This window comes from Hypanus sabinus, chromosome 7, assembly GCF_030144855.1.
Source record: "Hypanus sabinus isolate sHypSab1 chromosome 7, sHypSab1.hap1, whole genome shotgun sequence".
NCBI lineage: Eukaryota > Metazoa > Chordata > Chondrichthyes > Myliobatiformes > Dasyatidae > Hypanus > Hypanus sabinus.
The window spans coordinates 10,453,436-10,470,002 of record NC_082712.1 but is presented as its reverse complement, the minus strand read 5'-3'; the positions used below and the strand labels follow the sequence as shown (position 1 = coordinate 10,470,002).

Sequence of the window (16,567 nt, the reverse complement as noted above, 5' to 3'; positions counted from 1 at the left end):
ATAAGTCAAATTGAAATGGGAAGTAAAATGGGAACTTAGGAAAAGGGGAAGTACAACGAGATGTAGGTGTCCTTGTTCATCAGTCACTGAAAGTAAGCATGCAGGTATAGCAGGCAATGAAGAAAGCTAATGGCATGCTGGCCTTCATAACAAGGGGAGTTGAGTATAGGAGCAAAGAAGTCCTTCTGCAGCTGTACAGGGCCCTGGTGAGACCACACCTGGAGTATTGTGTTCAGTTTTGGTCTCCAAATTTGAGGAAGGACATTCTTGCTATTGAGGGAGTGCAGCGTAGGTTCACAAGGTTAATTCCCGGGATCGTGGGAATGTCATATGTTGTAAGATTGGAGCGACTGGGCTTGTATACACTGGAATTTAGAAGGATGAGAGGGGATCTGATTGAAACATATAAGATTATTAAGGGATTGGACATACTAGAGGCAGGAAACATGTTCCTGATGTTGGGGGAGTCCAGAACCAGAGGCCACAGTTTAAGAATAAGGGATAGGCCATTTAGAACGGAGTTGAGGGAAAACTTTTTCACCCAGAGAGTTGTGGATCTATGGAACGCTCTGCCTCAGAAGGCAGTGGAGGCCAATTCTCCTGATGCTTTCAAGAAAGAGTTAGATAGAGCTCTTAAAGATAGCGGGGTCAAGGGATATGGGGAGAAGGCAGGAACGGGGTACTGATTGTGGATGATCAGCCATGATCACATTGAATGGCAGTGCTGTCTCGAAGGGCCAAATGGCCTACTCCTGCATCTATTGTCTGTCTATTGAAATGGTTGGCCACTGGAAGATCTGGCTCCTGCAGTGGGCAGAGCAAAGGCCTTCAAAAAGGCAGTTCCCCTTATCTGCATCCGGTCTCATTTGCTTGCTTTCATTGGTTGAGACAATGAGATAAGAGGTGGGTATTCAAGCTACTGTATATAAAACCACGGTTAGGCTGTCCTTTTAGTATTGCATGCAGTCTGGTTGCCCCATTATAGGAAGGGTATGGAGAGAGCACAGAAGAGGTTCCCAGCATGCCCTGAATCAGAGTGTATTAGCCATAAGGGGAAGTTAGAGAAACTTGCATCATTTTCTCTCGTGTGGCAGAGGCTGATGGGAGACTTCAAAAGTGTAGAAATTATGGGAAGTGCAGAGAGGACAGAAACTGCACAGAGTAGTTGACTCTGCCCAATACATCATGGAAGATTGTTTCCCTTCACTAGGCGTACCATTAGGAGCTGCTGCATCAAGAAGGCAAACTGGCTGAGTGGTGTCATAACACCAACCTCTTGCTCAATGCCAGCTAGACCAAGGACCTGATTATTGACCTCAGAAGGAAACCAGAGGTCCATGAGCCAGTCCTCATCAGAGGATCAGAGGTGGAGAGGGTTAAGAACTTCAAATTCCTCTATGTTATTTTGGAGGATCTCCCCTAGGCCTAGCACGTAAGTGCATTTATCAGGAAAGCACAGCAGTGCCTCTACTTCCTTAGGAGTTTGTGGAAAATCAGCATGACATTTAATATTTTGACAAACTTCTTTTGATGTGCAGTGGAGAGTATATTGACTGGACATATCACAACTTAGTATGGAAATGTGAAGCCCTTGAACAGAAACTCCTGTAAAAAGTAGTGAATATGACCCAGTTCATCACGGGTAAAGCCCTCCCCACCTTTGAGCACATCTACATGAAATGCTGTTGTGGGAAAGCAGCATCCATCTTCAAGGACCCCAACCACTCAAGACATGCTCTCTTCTCATTGCTGCCATCAGGAAGAAGTTACAGGAGCCTCAGAACCCACACCACCAGGTTCAGGAGCAGTTGTTACTCCGCAACCATCAGGCTCTTGAACCAGAGGGGATAACTTCACTCAACTTCACTTGTTCCATCATTGAAATGTTCCCACAACCTATGGACTTATTATCAAGGACTCTTCATCTCATATTATCAATATTTGTTACTTATTTAATTATCATTATATTTTAATTTTTGTATTTGCACAATTTGTTGTCTTTTGCACACTGCTTGAACACCCATTGATTCTATTATGGTTAATATTTTATGGATTTATTGAGTGTGCCCACAAGAACATGAATCTCAGGGTAGTACACGGTGACATATACCGTATGTACTTTTATAATAAATTTACTTTGTACTTTGGACATCCATCATCAAAGTTTCTCACCATCCAGGCCATGCCATCTTGTCATAGCGACCATCAGGCAGGAGGTACAGAGGCTCCATCTCTTCTGCCTCTTTCACCAATCAACCTCTTTACTTCATCCCTCCCCCTCCAGGTTTCACCTGGTGTTTCTCTCCACCCCCCCACCCCCACCTTTTAAATCCACTCCTCAGCTTTTTTCTCCAGTCCTGCCAAAAGGTCTCGGCCCGAAACTTCGACTGGACTCTTTTCCATAGATGCTGCCTGGCCTGCTCAGTTCCTCCAGCATTTTGTGTGTGTTGCTCTGGATTTCTAGCATCTGCAGATTCTCTTCTGCCTGACACTTTATTTGACATTGTTATTGTTTTACCTTATTCTAGCCCAAAGCACTGTATAATGATCTGATCTGTATGAACCGTACACAAGCCAGGTTTTTCACTGTAACTCAGTACACGTGACAACGATAAACCAATTACAATGCCAGTATCCGCTCCAAATTAAACATTGCTCTCTGACTTTCTACATCACAAAGCTGACAGCACATCTGGAAGTGATCAGGAATTTATCGAATGAACACTTCTCCAGGACCCAATAAACACTATCTATAGCGCACTCTCAGCTGCCGTGTCTACTAAGTATGGCAGCCTGCAAGTTATAAACCTGCCTGGGCAGGTGGACTAAACACAAACCGAAGATGATTGATGTGCTCATTAAGTCAGGCCTCATCTACGAGCTAAAGGAAGGACGTCATTAAAATGGAGAGGGCACAGAAAAGATTCACAAGGATGTCACTGGGGCTGGAAGACTTGAGATATAAAGAGAGGTTGGATTTTCCCCTGACAGGACCTCCGTTGTTCGGGGTCGAACATTGATGTCGCGTCCCAGCTATCTACATTTCATCCTCAGGCCGGGTCAGTGTGATCGAGAGAGCAAGCTCCCCCTCTCCAGGCAGCTAATGAACCCAAAGGAACAGCAGAGATTGATACAGTTTGGTACCAGCAGCGTCACAGGAGTTGCCGGTCAACATTGAACTCAACGTAGGGCTGCCTGAGGGACTCCAACTCCAGATTTTCCTCGGGGTTTACTCCCAGCCTTTCCCATGAGTGGGTGTAGCCACAAGTCGGTGGAAATTTGAAATCAGAGTTTTTCTTCTCCGAGATGAGCTGCCAACCTCGGCCGACGAGCCCCATCTGCCCGAAGCGACTGGTTTTAAAGTGCCAGTAACCCGCCTTTGCCTCTTGTTCTGTCGGTTCTGCCCGACTTAGTAACTAAGCCCTACATGAAGGCCAAGAACTGGACTCGGTTGTCAGAGGCTGTTTGCCACACATGCCATTGAGAGCTTTGGATAAGGTCCCATTACCACCCCCGGTTTGACAACGGCACAGAACCGGCAACCTTACAGAGATTTATCAAGTCATGAGTGGCACAGATTAGCTGACCGGTCACAGCCTTTGCCCCAGGGTAAGGGTGTCATAACAAGAGGACATTGGGTGGCACTGCATAACACGATTACAGTGTCACTGATTGGGGTTCAATGGAGCAAGATGCCGGGGTCCACTGAGGGTCATGAAGATGCACAACTTCTGTGAAAAGTTGAGCTCTAACTTGTGCACATTTGCCTGTTTAATTATAATGGGTCTTTTTTGCTTTTTTCTCTCTTTTCTTTACTAAGCCTTTAGTTACGTTAAGATGCATAAATATAACTGCTTTAATGGTAATCGTTATTTCTCATACCAGAGTAGCAAATTACACAGCACCCACACAAACCGGGGTTTGGGGTGGGGGAGCCGTCTCAATCTCACAGGTTTGGTGGGACCCGAGTATGTATTGGCTGGACTAACAGCCAAGGAAACCGGGGTCACCTCTATCACGTCACCTCACAGATGGAATGGTTCAGGTCAGCATGGACCAGATGGGCCGAAGGGCTTGGTTTACTGCGATACAACTCTGTGACTGATGCAGAGAGCGAAGGGAGAAAAGCGAGGTCCTCACCGCAGGATGTTGGGGTGGGAGAGACGGTTCATCAACTGCACCTCACGCAGCATGTTGGCGCGGTTGCTCGGTAACTTGTTCATCTTGAGGACCATCACCTGCCCGGACATCCGGTGCCGAACCTGCGGAGAGAGGCAGACGGTCAGTCAGAGATACGGCCTGCATCGCATCGTGACGAGCTGGGAGATCGGACCGGTGGGAGTGAAGGAGGGACCAGGATACTGCGAGACACCCATCATCCTCTGCCCCGTGGAGTGGGGTCTGCAGCTGACGGTTATGTTCACTCTTGTACTGAGATACAGAACAGGCCCTTCTGGCTCTTTGTGCTGTGCCTCCCAGCAAACTCTCAGTTTAACCCCAGCCTAACCACAGGACAATTTAACCTACTAACCAGTACGACTTTGGACTGTGGGAGGAAACCGGAGCACCCGGAGGAAACCCACGGGGAGAACGTGCAAGCTCCTTAGGGGCAGAGCTGGGAACTGAACCCGGGTTGTTGGTGCTGTAAAGTGTTGTGCTTCCATGCCGCTGAATGGAAGTGGGGCGGTATTATGGTAGGTGTAGTGTGTGGGGTCTGCGCTGCTGTGGTGGGATGTGTGTGTCGGTTGGGTGTTGTGGTGGTGTGTGTTTGGGGTTTGTGGGCTGTGTGTCATGGGGGAATAGGCTGGTGCGACTGGAGGGAATACACTATGGTCAGTGTAAAACCCTGACACGTCCGTAAACAAGGATGTGGGTTCAGAGATCACTGCTGGGTGGGGGTGGGGGTGTGCTGGGGGGTGGGGGGGGTAGAGAAGCAAAAACATCTGTCGATCAGATCATTGCTGGTTCCCCTGATTGACCATAGGGCACAGGTCAACAACTGACCACAGGTATATAAACTTCCTAAGCCACCTCACAAGTGCAGTGTCAGTCACTAGCTCGGGGTGTGTGTGTGTGAGTGTGAGTGTGAGTGTGTGTGTGTGTGTGTGTGTGTGTGTGTGTGTGTGTGTGTGTGTGTGTGTGTGTGTGTGTGTGTGTGTATGTGTGTGTGAGTGTGAGTGTGTGTGAGTGTGAGTGAGTGTGTGTGTGTGTGTGTGTGTGTGTGTGTGTGTGTGTGTGTGTGTGTGTGTGTGTGTGTGTGTGTGTTTGGGTGTGTGTGTGTGTGTGTGTATCCGTCCATTGATGTGCCTGTGTTTGTGGGTGTGTGTCCGTCCATTGATGTGCTTGTGTGTGTATGTGAGAGAGAGAGAGAGACTGCCATAACTACTCAGCAGGTCAGGCAGCATCTGTGGAGAGAGATACTGTTAATGTTTCAGCTCAAAGACATTTTGTCAGAACTCCACCCTATCGCAGAGCTTCAGATGTTCCCTCCATCCTTTCCCATCAGTAACTGAAAGGAGATTTGAGTTCTAACTTCCCCAAACCTGAAACACCACCTCATTTCTTCCCTCCACAGATGCTGCCTGACCTGCGGAGTCTTTGCTGTGATTCCTGTTTTATTTTGGATTTGCAGCACCTGTGGTGCTTGGCTTTCCTCTGTACACGTATAATGTCCTGTTGACACGATACTGCAAAGTGCAGTGTTGTATGAACAATGTATACTCCTTACTGTGAGTGCCTGTGAGCTTATTTTGAGAGTTGGCCGTGTCCAGCACACCCACGGACGCAGCCTTCCTCAGGAAGCCCTGAGCTAGATTTGGGCCCTTGCCTTCTTTGTGGAGAGACTTGGCAGTGGCCTGGGCTGGGCAGTGATCCACAGTACTCTGCCCCTTCCCCCCCCATCCCACCACTCAGCCAACTGCTTGTCACTTTGGCGTGCTCACTCTGATTTACGACAATCTGTACACTGTGCCAGAGAGCGGCCCTCCACACCTGCCCCTCCCCAACGTCTCTCCTTTCCCCTCAAGTAAACAGGAATATTGCAACAGAGCACAGCACTACTCTAGGCAGGCCGTTCAGCCCGCAAAGTTGTGATACCAAAATGTCGTCCTGTGTATCATCCTTACCCCTTCCTCAATTCCCTTCATTTTCACATGTCTGTCTAAAAGACTCTTCAGCTCCAGCAGACTGCTTTCACACTACCCCTGGCAACCCGGCCCAGTCACCTACCACTCTCTGTGTAAAAAAACGCCCCTCACACTATCTTTAAGTGTCCCCACCCCCTAACCTTAAAAGCATGTGTTCTGGAGTTTGATATTTCCACCCTGGGTAAAAGATTCTGACCATCTTCAAAGATTAAAGATCAGCTTTATTTGTCACATGTATATCAAAACATACAGTGAAACGTGTCAGTGACCAGCGGAGTCGGAGTATGTGCTGGGGCAAATGTTGCCATGCTTTGGGTGCCAATGTAGCACACCCACAGCTTATTAACCCTAACCCGTATGTTTTTGGACTGTGGGAGATGTACAGACTCCTTACAGACAGTGGCGGGATTTGAACCCGGGTTCTTGGCACTGTAAAGCGACGTGTACGTCACCACGACACACTATTCTACTGTGTCTATTTTATCTATGCCTCTATAATATACAGAACATGTCTTAGGCAAACATATACAGGACTATGCAAAAGTCTTCGGCATGTACATACACGGCTGTGCAAAGGTCTTAGGCACTGGGGCGCCTCACACTTTTGCACAGTACTGTAGTAATTTTATGTATTGCACTGTACTGCTGCCACTAAAAAGAAAACTTCAATGACTTATGGGAGTGATGATAAACCTGATTCTGATCTGGGTCTCTGTTGTGGACTGAGACTGGGAAGGGGGCAGGGAGAGGGGAATCATGGTTGGTAAAAGGAGAAGAGAGAGGGGAGGGAGTGGGAAGCACCAGAGAGACATTCTGTAATGATCAATAATCCAATCATTCGGAATCAGATAGCCATACCTGGTGTCTCAGGGGTGGGTATGACTGCAAAATAGATTATTAAAGGATTGGACACGTTAGAGGCAGGAAACATGTTCCCGATGTTGGGGGAGTCCAGAATCAGAGGCCACAGTTTAAGAATAAGGGGTAGGCCATTTAGAACGGAGTTCAGGAGAAACTTATTCACCCAGAGAGTTTTGGAACTATGGAATGCTCTGCAGCGGAGGCCAATTCTCTGGATGCTTTCAAGAAAGAGTTAGATAGAGCTCTTAAAGATAGCTGAGTCAAGGGATATGGGGAGAAGGCAGGAATGGGGTACTGATGGTGGATGATCAGCCATGATCACATTGAATGGCAGGGTTGGCTCAAAGGGCTGAATGGCCTACTCCTGCGCCTATTGTCTATTGTCTAAAACCGCCCCCTCAACTGCTGACACTCCTTCTCTGCCACCTGCCTCACATCCATCCCGCAACGCTCCACCCTCATTATACCCAACATCTGTGGCTCCTGACAGATTTACACACTTACATATATGTGGCAAACACGAGGAAATCTGCAGATGCTGGAAATTCAAGCAACTCACACAAAATGCTGGTGGAACACAGCAGGCTAGGCAGCACCTATAGGGAGAAGCACTGTCGACATTTCGGGCTGAGACCCTTCATCCTGACCAAAACGTCGACAGTGCTTCTCCCTACAGATGCTGCCTGGCCTGCTGTGTTCCACCAGCATTTTGTGTGTGTTGCTTACATATATGTGCCTAGGACTTTTCCACAGTATTGTATAAACCTGTCGTGTCTCCCCTCAGCATCTGGCACCCTAGGGCAAGTCCAATTTCCCCTCATGGTTCATATTCTCTAATCCAGACAGCATCCTGGTGAACACAACACCCCTAGTGCAGTCTGACTGAGCTAAGCCAATCCTATCCAATAATCTCCCCCACTACTCTCCCTTCCTTTAGCTCCCAGGGTTATGCAGAATGCACCATTAATCAATGACAAAAAGACATTGGAGCAGAATGAGGCCATTCAGCCCACCTAATCTGCTTCACCATTCCATTATGTCTGATTTATCATCCCTCTCAACCCCTTTCTTCTGCCTTTTGATGCCCTGACTAATCAAGAACCTGTCAACTTCTGCTTTAAATATACCCAATAACCTGGACTTCACAGCTGTCTGGGGCAATAAATTCCTCAGATAAACCACCCTCTGGCTAAAGAAATTTCTCCTCATTTCTGTTCTTAAGGAATGTCAATACTATGATGAAGGGTCCCAGCCCGAAACATCGACTGTTTATTCCTCTCCATAGATGCTACCCGGCCTGCTGAGTCCCTCCAGCACTCTGTGTGTTGCTCGAGAGCCCTGGCCTCTGCAGAACCGTTTGTGTACGTGTAATGACAGCTTTGTACAGAGAACTTTCACTTCCTGTTCTACACCCAGTCAGGAAGCAGCCTGAGCTCCTTGCAGGCATGAATCACCCGCAGCTCTCTTGTCTCCAAGGCCAGAAATACTGTTCCACTTCCCACTCACATCCCAACAACTGCGCTGAGACAACAAGGTGCACAAATTGGATTGCAGTTTTTCTTTATCACTGCACCAGAAATTTAATGGCATGGAAATCAGGCAGTCTCCAAGAAGGCTGCAACGCTGGCTGCCAGCAAATGTCCAGAGCTTGTGTGGCCTGCAACCAAGCATGAGTCTGTGACACGGCCTGGGATTAACTCCTCAACAGACAGTCCCAACCCTGGCTGTGAAAGGAGGATTGGGCATGGGCTAGTAACCCCGTCCTTGTGAAAACTCACGAGCTCTATGTATCGGGGAGGGGGGGAAGATTGGAGATATACATTTCTAACAAAGGAGGTGTAAGGCACTCCTTCCCTCCACTAGCCTGCAGGTCACCCTTGGGCAAGGTGTAGCACCTGCTTAGCACGCTCTACCCGATCCAGGTCGTGTGAAACCATGGGTGCAGGTGCTGAATGTTCATATGAGCAGCCAGTGCATATCACAAATGGTTATGCAACCACTCTGGCAGCAAAATGCTGGAGAGTATTGATAATGGTTGGGGTTGCCTGTCTTGCAAATACACTTCCCAGAAGAAGGCAATAGCAAATCACTTCCATACAAAAATTTGCCAAGAATAACCATGGACATGTAGACATTATCCCTGGGAGACAAAGAATCTTCAAAATGGGCGAAACCTGGGGACAACTTGAAAGACTGGCCCAGGACAGAGGGCTCTGGTGAACTGCTGACAGTGGCCTGTGCCCCTTTAGACTCAGTAAGCCCTCTCTTTGGCTTTTTCATTAGCTTTGACTTCCCTTGTCAGTCACGTTTGTATTATTTTGCCATTTGAGTATTTCTTTGTTTTTGGAATACTCCTATCCTGCACCTTCCTCATTTTCCCCAGAAACTCAAACCATCCCTGCTCTGCTCTCATCCCTCTAACATCTCCTTCTGATTCACTCTGGCCAACTCCTCTCTCATACCACTGTAATTTCCTTTACTCGACTGAAATACTGCTAAGTCAGACTTTTCTTTTTTCCTGTCAAATTTCAAGATGGACTCATATTGTGATCACTGTTTCCTAAGGGTTCCTTTACCTTAAGCTCCCTAGTGATCTCTATTTCATTACATAACACCCAATCCAGCAGAGCTAATCCCTGGGAGGCTCAATGACAAACTGCTTTAAAAAGCCATCACTCAGGTATTCAAAAAATTTACTCTCTTGAGATCCATTACCAACCTGACTTTCCCAATCGACCAGCATGTTGAAATCTCTCATGATGATCATAACATTGCCCCTTTGATACGCCTTTTCTATTTTCCATTTTGAACTGTTGTCCACATCCCAGCTGCTGTTTGGAGGCCTGTATATAACTGCCATCAGGATCGTTTTACCCTTGCAGTTTCTTAACTCAACCCCCAAGCATTCAATCTCTTTCGATCCTCTGTCACATCTTCCTAATTATTTGATGCCATTCTTTAACAGCAGAGCCACACCACCCCCTCTGCCTACCTTCCTATCCCTCTGATAAAACGTGTAACCTTGGACATCCAGCTCCCAACTACAACCATCAGTAATGGCCACAACATCTACCCGGCAATCTGTAATAGTGCAACAAGATCAACCACCCTATTTCTTATTCTCTGTGCATTGATACATAACACTTTGAGTACTGTATTTGCTATTCTTTTTGATTCTGCATCCCTAATGTACTGAAACTCACCCAGCTGGCTGCAATTTTGTCCTATCATCTACCTCCTCTTCCTGACCGTCTGACTGCCAGCTATCTTTGCCTTTTTACCCCTCCTGAGTCCTTTCACTTTGGTTCCCAACCCACCCCCTCCACCATCAAGTTAGTTTAAACCCTCCCCAACAGCTCTAACAAACCTGCCCGCAAGATTATTGGTTCCCCTCAGGTTCAGGTGCAACCCGTCTCTTTTGAACAGGTCACACCTCCCCCAGAAGAGATCCCAATGATCCAAGAACCTGAAGTCCTGCCCCCTGCACCAGCTTCTCATCCACGCATTAATCTGCCAAATCATCCCGTTACCATCCCCACTGGCACCTGGTACAGGTAGCAATCCATAAATTACTACCCTGGAGGTCCTGCTTCTCAGCTTTCTGAAGCTCTCTAAATTCTCCTTACAGGACCTCTTTGCTTTTCCTATGTCATTGTACCAAGACATCTGACTGCTCTCCCTCCCTTTTCAAGATGTTGTGGACGTGATCTGATGCATCCCTGACCCTGGCACCCGGGAGGCAACGTACCATTTGGGTGTCCCGTTCACCTCCGCAGAATCTCCTGCCTGTTCCCCTCACTATCGAGTCCCCTATCACTACTGCTCCCTTCGCTCTCTTTCCCTTCAGCACCACGGACCCATGGTCAGTGCCTGTGATCTGGTGTCTGTGGCATTCCGCGGGAGGACATCCCCCACAACCGTGTCTAAAACAGGATACTTACTACTGACAAGAATGGCCACAGGGTGCTCTGTGCTAACTGTATTCACCCTCCCATTCCTTCGCCTGACAGTCACCCGGCTACCCTCTTCCTGTAACTTAGTCATCCCACTCCCTGTAGCTGTCAGCTGAGTGGTGATGCCCACGGTACAGGGTGTGGAAAGATAAACAGGGCTCTCATGCTGTAGTGAAGAGACACACCGGGGAGGGGGAACGCTGCAACCAGCCACTTACACTAATCCTCCACCCATCCCATTTAAACCTGCCAACATTCCCATCGGAACAACAAATTTCACAATACACTGAGTGGCCACTTCGTTGGATACCTCCTGTAGCTGAAAGAGTGGCCACTGAGTGTGTGTTGGTGGTCTTCTGCTGCTGTAGCCCATCCGCTTTGAGGTTTAGCGTGTCACCTTCCCTTCAGCTTGACCCCGTCTGGCCATTCTCCTCTGACCTCTCTCATTAACCAGGTGTTTCGCCCACAGAACTGCCACTCACTGCACGTTTTCCGTACACTCCGGGGGCTGTTGTGTGTGGGAATCCCAGGAGATCAGCAACTTCCTGTCTGGCGCCAACTATCATTCCACTGTCATAGTGTCTCCTGGATCACATTTCTTCCCCATTCTGGTGTTTGGTCTGAACAACAACCGAACCCCTTGATCGTTGAGTTTCTGCCACATGATTGGCTGATTAGATATTTGCATTAATGAGCAGTTTTGTAAGTGAAGTGTAACTAATAAAGTGGCCACTCAGAGTACGTCAGTGATAGTAAACCTGATTCTGATTCTGACCAGAAATATGCCAGGATCACGGTGTGTCAAGAGTTACAATAATAAATATTAAAAAATTAATAAGTAGTGCAAATAAAAGAGCAAAATAATGAGGTATGGTTCGTTGTCCATTTAGAAATACGATGGCAGAGGGAAAGAAGCTTTTCCTAAAATGTTGAGTGTGTGTCTTCAGGCTCCTCTCTGATGGTTGCAATGAGAAGAGGGCATGTCCTAGGTGATGGGCATCCTTAATGATGGATGCCACCTTTCCGAGGCATGGCCTTTGGAAGATGTCCTCAGCGCAGGGGAGGCTAGTGCCCATGCTGGAGCTGGCTGGTTTTACAACCTTCTGCAGCTTTTTCCGATCCTGTGCAGTGGGGTCTCCATACCAGGCACTGTGCTACGAGTTGGAATGGACCTCATGTCTCTCCTTGCCATTCGTCTCACCTACCAGCCCCTGCACTGAGAGCTGAGGCCCACTTCCTTTGGTGGAAGGCACAGGTTGAGACAGAATGAGGCCATTCGGGCCCTCAAATCAAATCTGTGTCCTTTAGTTAGATTCAGCTGGGCCATCATGGAAACCTTGCACAAGCTTACCTCTTCAGAATCAGAATCAGGATTCATATCACCCACATTTGTTGCTTTACAACAACAGTATAGTGCAAGACATAAAAATTATCATAAATTACAACAGACCATAAAACTATAATTCATAGGAGCAGAATTAGACCACTTGGCCCATCAAGTCTGCTCCACCATTCCATTATGCCTCTCACTCCATCAAACCAATTCTCCTGCCTACTCCCCGTAACCCTTGATCCCATTAATCAAGAACCTATCAGCCTCTACTTTAAAAATACCCAATGATTTGGTCTCCACAGCTGTCTGCGGCAAAGATTTCCACAGATTCACCACCCTGTGACTAAAGAAATTCCTCTCATATCTGCGCCAAATGGACATCCTTCTATTCTGAGGCTGTGTCCTCTGGTCCAAGACTCTCCTGCAATAGGAAACATCCTCTCCACATCCGCTCTAACTATGGCTTTCAATATTTGATAGGTTTCAATGAGATTCCCCCTCCCCCACTTCACTCTTCTAAACTCCAGCAAGTACACCCTCAAGAGTCATCAAGCATTATTCCTTTATAAAAATAAGAATAAATTTTAAAAATACAAAAAGAAAGCAAATTTCTCACTTCGCTACCACAGCCTCTCTTCCCAAAGGGCTGACTGGTGTCGGGAGCTGCTCTTAATCCCAGTGTCCCAGAGGTTATTTTCTCTTTTCCAAAGGAGATTTATTCTTTCATTACAACATCATATTCAAACAATATTGCAGTACTTCATGATCACAAGAGATTCTTCTGATTAAGAGATGCTGGAAATCCACAGCAACACACACAAAAAGCTGGAGGAACTCAGCAAGTCAGGCAACATCTATGGGAATGAATAAACAGTCAATGAGACCCTTCCTCAGGACTGAAAATGAGGGGGAAGACGCCTGAATAAAAAGCTGGGGGCACGGGAAGGAGAATGGCTAGAAGGTGACAGGTGAAGCCAGGTGAGTAGGAAAGGTAATGGGCTGGGGAGGAAGGGATCTTATAGGAGAGGAGATGGACCATGGGAGAAACAGAAGGAAGAGGGACACCAGGCAGGTGAGAAGAGGTAAGAGGCCAAAGTGAGGAATAGAAGAAGAGGGAAAGGAGAGGCAATTTTTTTTAATCAGAAGGAGAAATTGATATTCATACCATCAGGCCGGAGGCTTCTCAGATGGAATATTGTCCATTTGTCCCTACCCACTAATCTCCTACCTGGCACTTATCCCTGCAGGCAGCCAAAGTGCTGTAGCTGCCAATTCACCTCCTCCCTCACCTCCATTCAGGGCTCTAAACACTCCTTCCAGGTGAGGCAACACTTCACCTATTGCATCCGGTGTTCCTGATACAGGCTCTTCTGCAATGGCGAGACCTATCGTAAATTGGGGACCGCACGGTCGAGTACCTCACATTCCATCGGCCAGAAGTGGAACTTCCCAGTGGCCAAACACTTTAAGTCTGATTCCCATTCTGACATGCTGGTCCATGACCTCCTCTTGTGCCAAGATGAGGCCACCCTCAGGGTGAAGGAGCAGCGTCTTACATTTCATCTGGGTCGCCTCCAACCTGATGGTATGAATATCCATTTCACCTTCCAGTAAAAATATTTGTCCCTCCCCCTCCCCTCTTCTGTTTCCCACTCTGGCTTCTTACATCTTCTCACCTGCCTTATCACCTCCCCCTCTTACCCCTCCTACTCCCCTTCTCCTCTGGTCCTCTGTCCTCTCTGATCAGATTCCTCCCTCCCCAGCCCTTCACCTTTCCTACTCACCTGGCTTTACCTATAACCTCCTAGCCATCCTCCTTCCTCTCCCCCCACCTTCTTACTCTGGCATCTTCCCCCTTCCCTTCCAGTCCTCATGGCCTGAAACGTCAGGTGTCTATTCATTTCCACAGATGCTGCCTGGCCTGCTGAGTTCCTCCAGCATTTTGTGTGGGTTACTTTATCGGATTGTAACCTGGACATAATCTCGCGTGTACACATGGACATCGCTATCCATAATGCACTCAGGCTCCCATGGTGCCCACCGGCCTCGGTACTCCCCAACGTACACATAGACCGCACGTTCCTTCTCTGGGAACACCCCGGAACGGACATAACCCTACGAGACGGACAGGCAAGAGTCCAGGCAGTTTCCTGTGAGGGGACCATATTTTGACTGACTACGTGCAACTGTTTCTAAATCCCCTTCCTGAAGACTTTGGCTCAGCCAGGCCTCTTGTTTTTGAGGAAATTGTTGTTCCACCAAACCCTTTACTTTCAATTCCTGTTATAGTCGTAAACACTTCCAAGATCACACCTTCCAACACAAGCCATGTTTGCGAAACCTACCTACGCAAGTTTAACCCTTTGGCTCCCAGCTTGTCTGCACATTGGATATACAAAGCATTTGGGCAGCAAATTAACCATTTCCTTTTCCTGTGGCACCTCCACCCTTCCACCCCTCCACTCTTCTCCCCTTATTAAACCTAGGCCAATCCACTGTCGTTAGAAATGGCAAGCTAGCCTTGCAGATTTGGGCTGCATTCTGACTGGTCGCAACACCGGCTGGTATGGAGAGGGAACTGCAGGGGATTGGGAACATGGGCACTGGCCTTCCCAGCATTGTGGATATTTTTAAAAGACAATCCCTCAAGAAAGTGACAGCCATCATTAAGAAACCTCATCACACATGCCCTCTTCTCATTGTTACCATCACGGAGCCTGAAGACACACACTTGTTTTAGGAACAGCTTCTCAGAATCAGAATCAGGTTTACTATCATCAGAATGTATCGTGAAATTTGTTAACTTAACAGCAGCAGTTCAATGCAATACATGATATTGAAGGGGAAAAAAACAGTAAATAAACAAGTAAATAAATCAATTACAGTATATGTATATCGAATAGATTAAAAATCGTGCAAAAAAAAGAAATAATACACATTAAAGAAGTGAGGTAGTGTTCATGGGTTCAATGCCCATTTAGGAATTAGATGGCAGAGGGGAAGAAGCTGTTCCTGAATCGCTGAGTGTGTGCCTTCAGGCTTCTGTACCTCCTACCTGATGGTAACAGTGAGAAAAGGGCATGCTCTGGTTGCTGGATGCCCTTAATAATGGAAGCTGCCTTTCTGAGACACCGCTCCCTAAAGATGTCCTGGGTACTTTGCAGGCTGGTGCCCAAGATGGAGCCGACTAAAGTTATGACCCTCTGCAGTTTCTTTCGGTCCTGTGCAGTAGTCACCGCCCCCTCACCCATACCAGAAAGCAATGCAGCCTATCAGAATGCTCTCCACAGTCCGTCTATAGAAGTTTTTGAGCGTATTTGTTGACATGCCAAATGTCTTCAAACTCCTATGAAATATAGTCGCTGTCTTGCCTACTTTGTAACTGCATCAATATGCTGGGACCGGGTTAGGTCCTCAGAGATCTTGATCCCAGGAACTTGAAGCTGCTCACTCTCTCCACTTCTGATCCCTCTATGAGGATTGGTACGTGTTCCTTCTCCTTGCTCTCCCTAATGTCCGCAATCAGCTCTTTCGTCTTACTGACGTTGAGTGCAAGGTTGTTACTGCGACACCACTCCACTAGTTGGCATATCTCACTCCTGTACGCCCTCTCATCACCACTTGAGATTCTACCAATAAAGGTTGTATCATCAGCAAATTTATAGATGGTATTTGAGCCATGCCTAGCCACACAGTCATGGGTGTAGAGAGAGTAGAGCACTGGGCTAAGCACACACCCCTGAGGTGCACCGGTGTTGATCGTCAGTGAAGGGGAGATACTATCATCAATCTGCACAGATTGTGGTCTTCCAGTTAGGAAGTCAAGGATGCAACTGCAGAGGGAAGTACAAAGGCCCAGGTTCTGCAACTTCTCAATCAGGATTGTGGGAATGATGGTATTGAATGCTGAGCTGTAGTCGATGAGCAACATCCTGACGCAGGTGTTGTGTTGTTCAGGTGGTCTAAGGCCGTGCAGAGAGCCATTGAGATTGCATCTGCCATTGACTTATTGTGGTGATAGGCAAATTGCAATGGGTCCAGGTCCTTGCTGAGGCAGGAGTTCAGTCTAGTCATGACCAACCTCTCAAAGCATTTCATCACTCTCGATGTGAGTGCTACCAGACGATAATCATTAAGGCTGCCCACAGGCACTGGTATAATTGTTGCCTTTTTGAAGCAAGTGGGAACTTCCGCCTGTAACAGTGAGAGGTTGAAAATGTCCTTCCACCATCAAATTTCTGCCCCTCCACCATTAGATTTCTGAACAATGAACC

The 16,567-nt window shown here is 47.5% G+C and overlaps 1 protein-coding gene across 1 annotated transcript in view; it reads right to left on the bottom strand.

Moving 5' to 3' along the window:
* The window catches only part of LOC132396558 (dual specificity testis-specific protein kinase 2-like), a 122,831-nt gene that overhangs the window by 80,586 nt on the left and 25,678 nt on the right, over window positions 1–16,567 (bottom strand). The window contains exon 2 of the mRNA XM_059974200.1: window positions 4,141–4,262. Coding sequence (XP_059830183.1) covers window positions 4,141–4,262 — 122 coding nt within the window. The remainder of the gene's footprint in view (window positions 1–4,140; window positions 4,263–16,567) is intronic.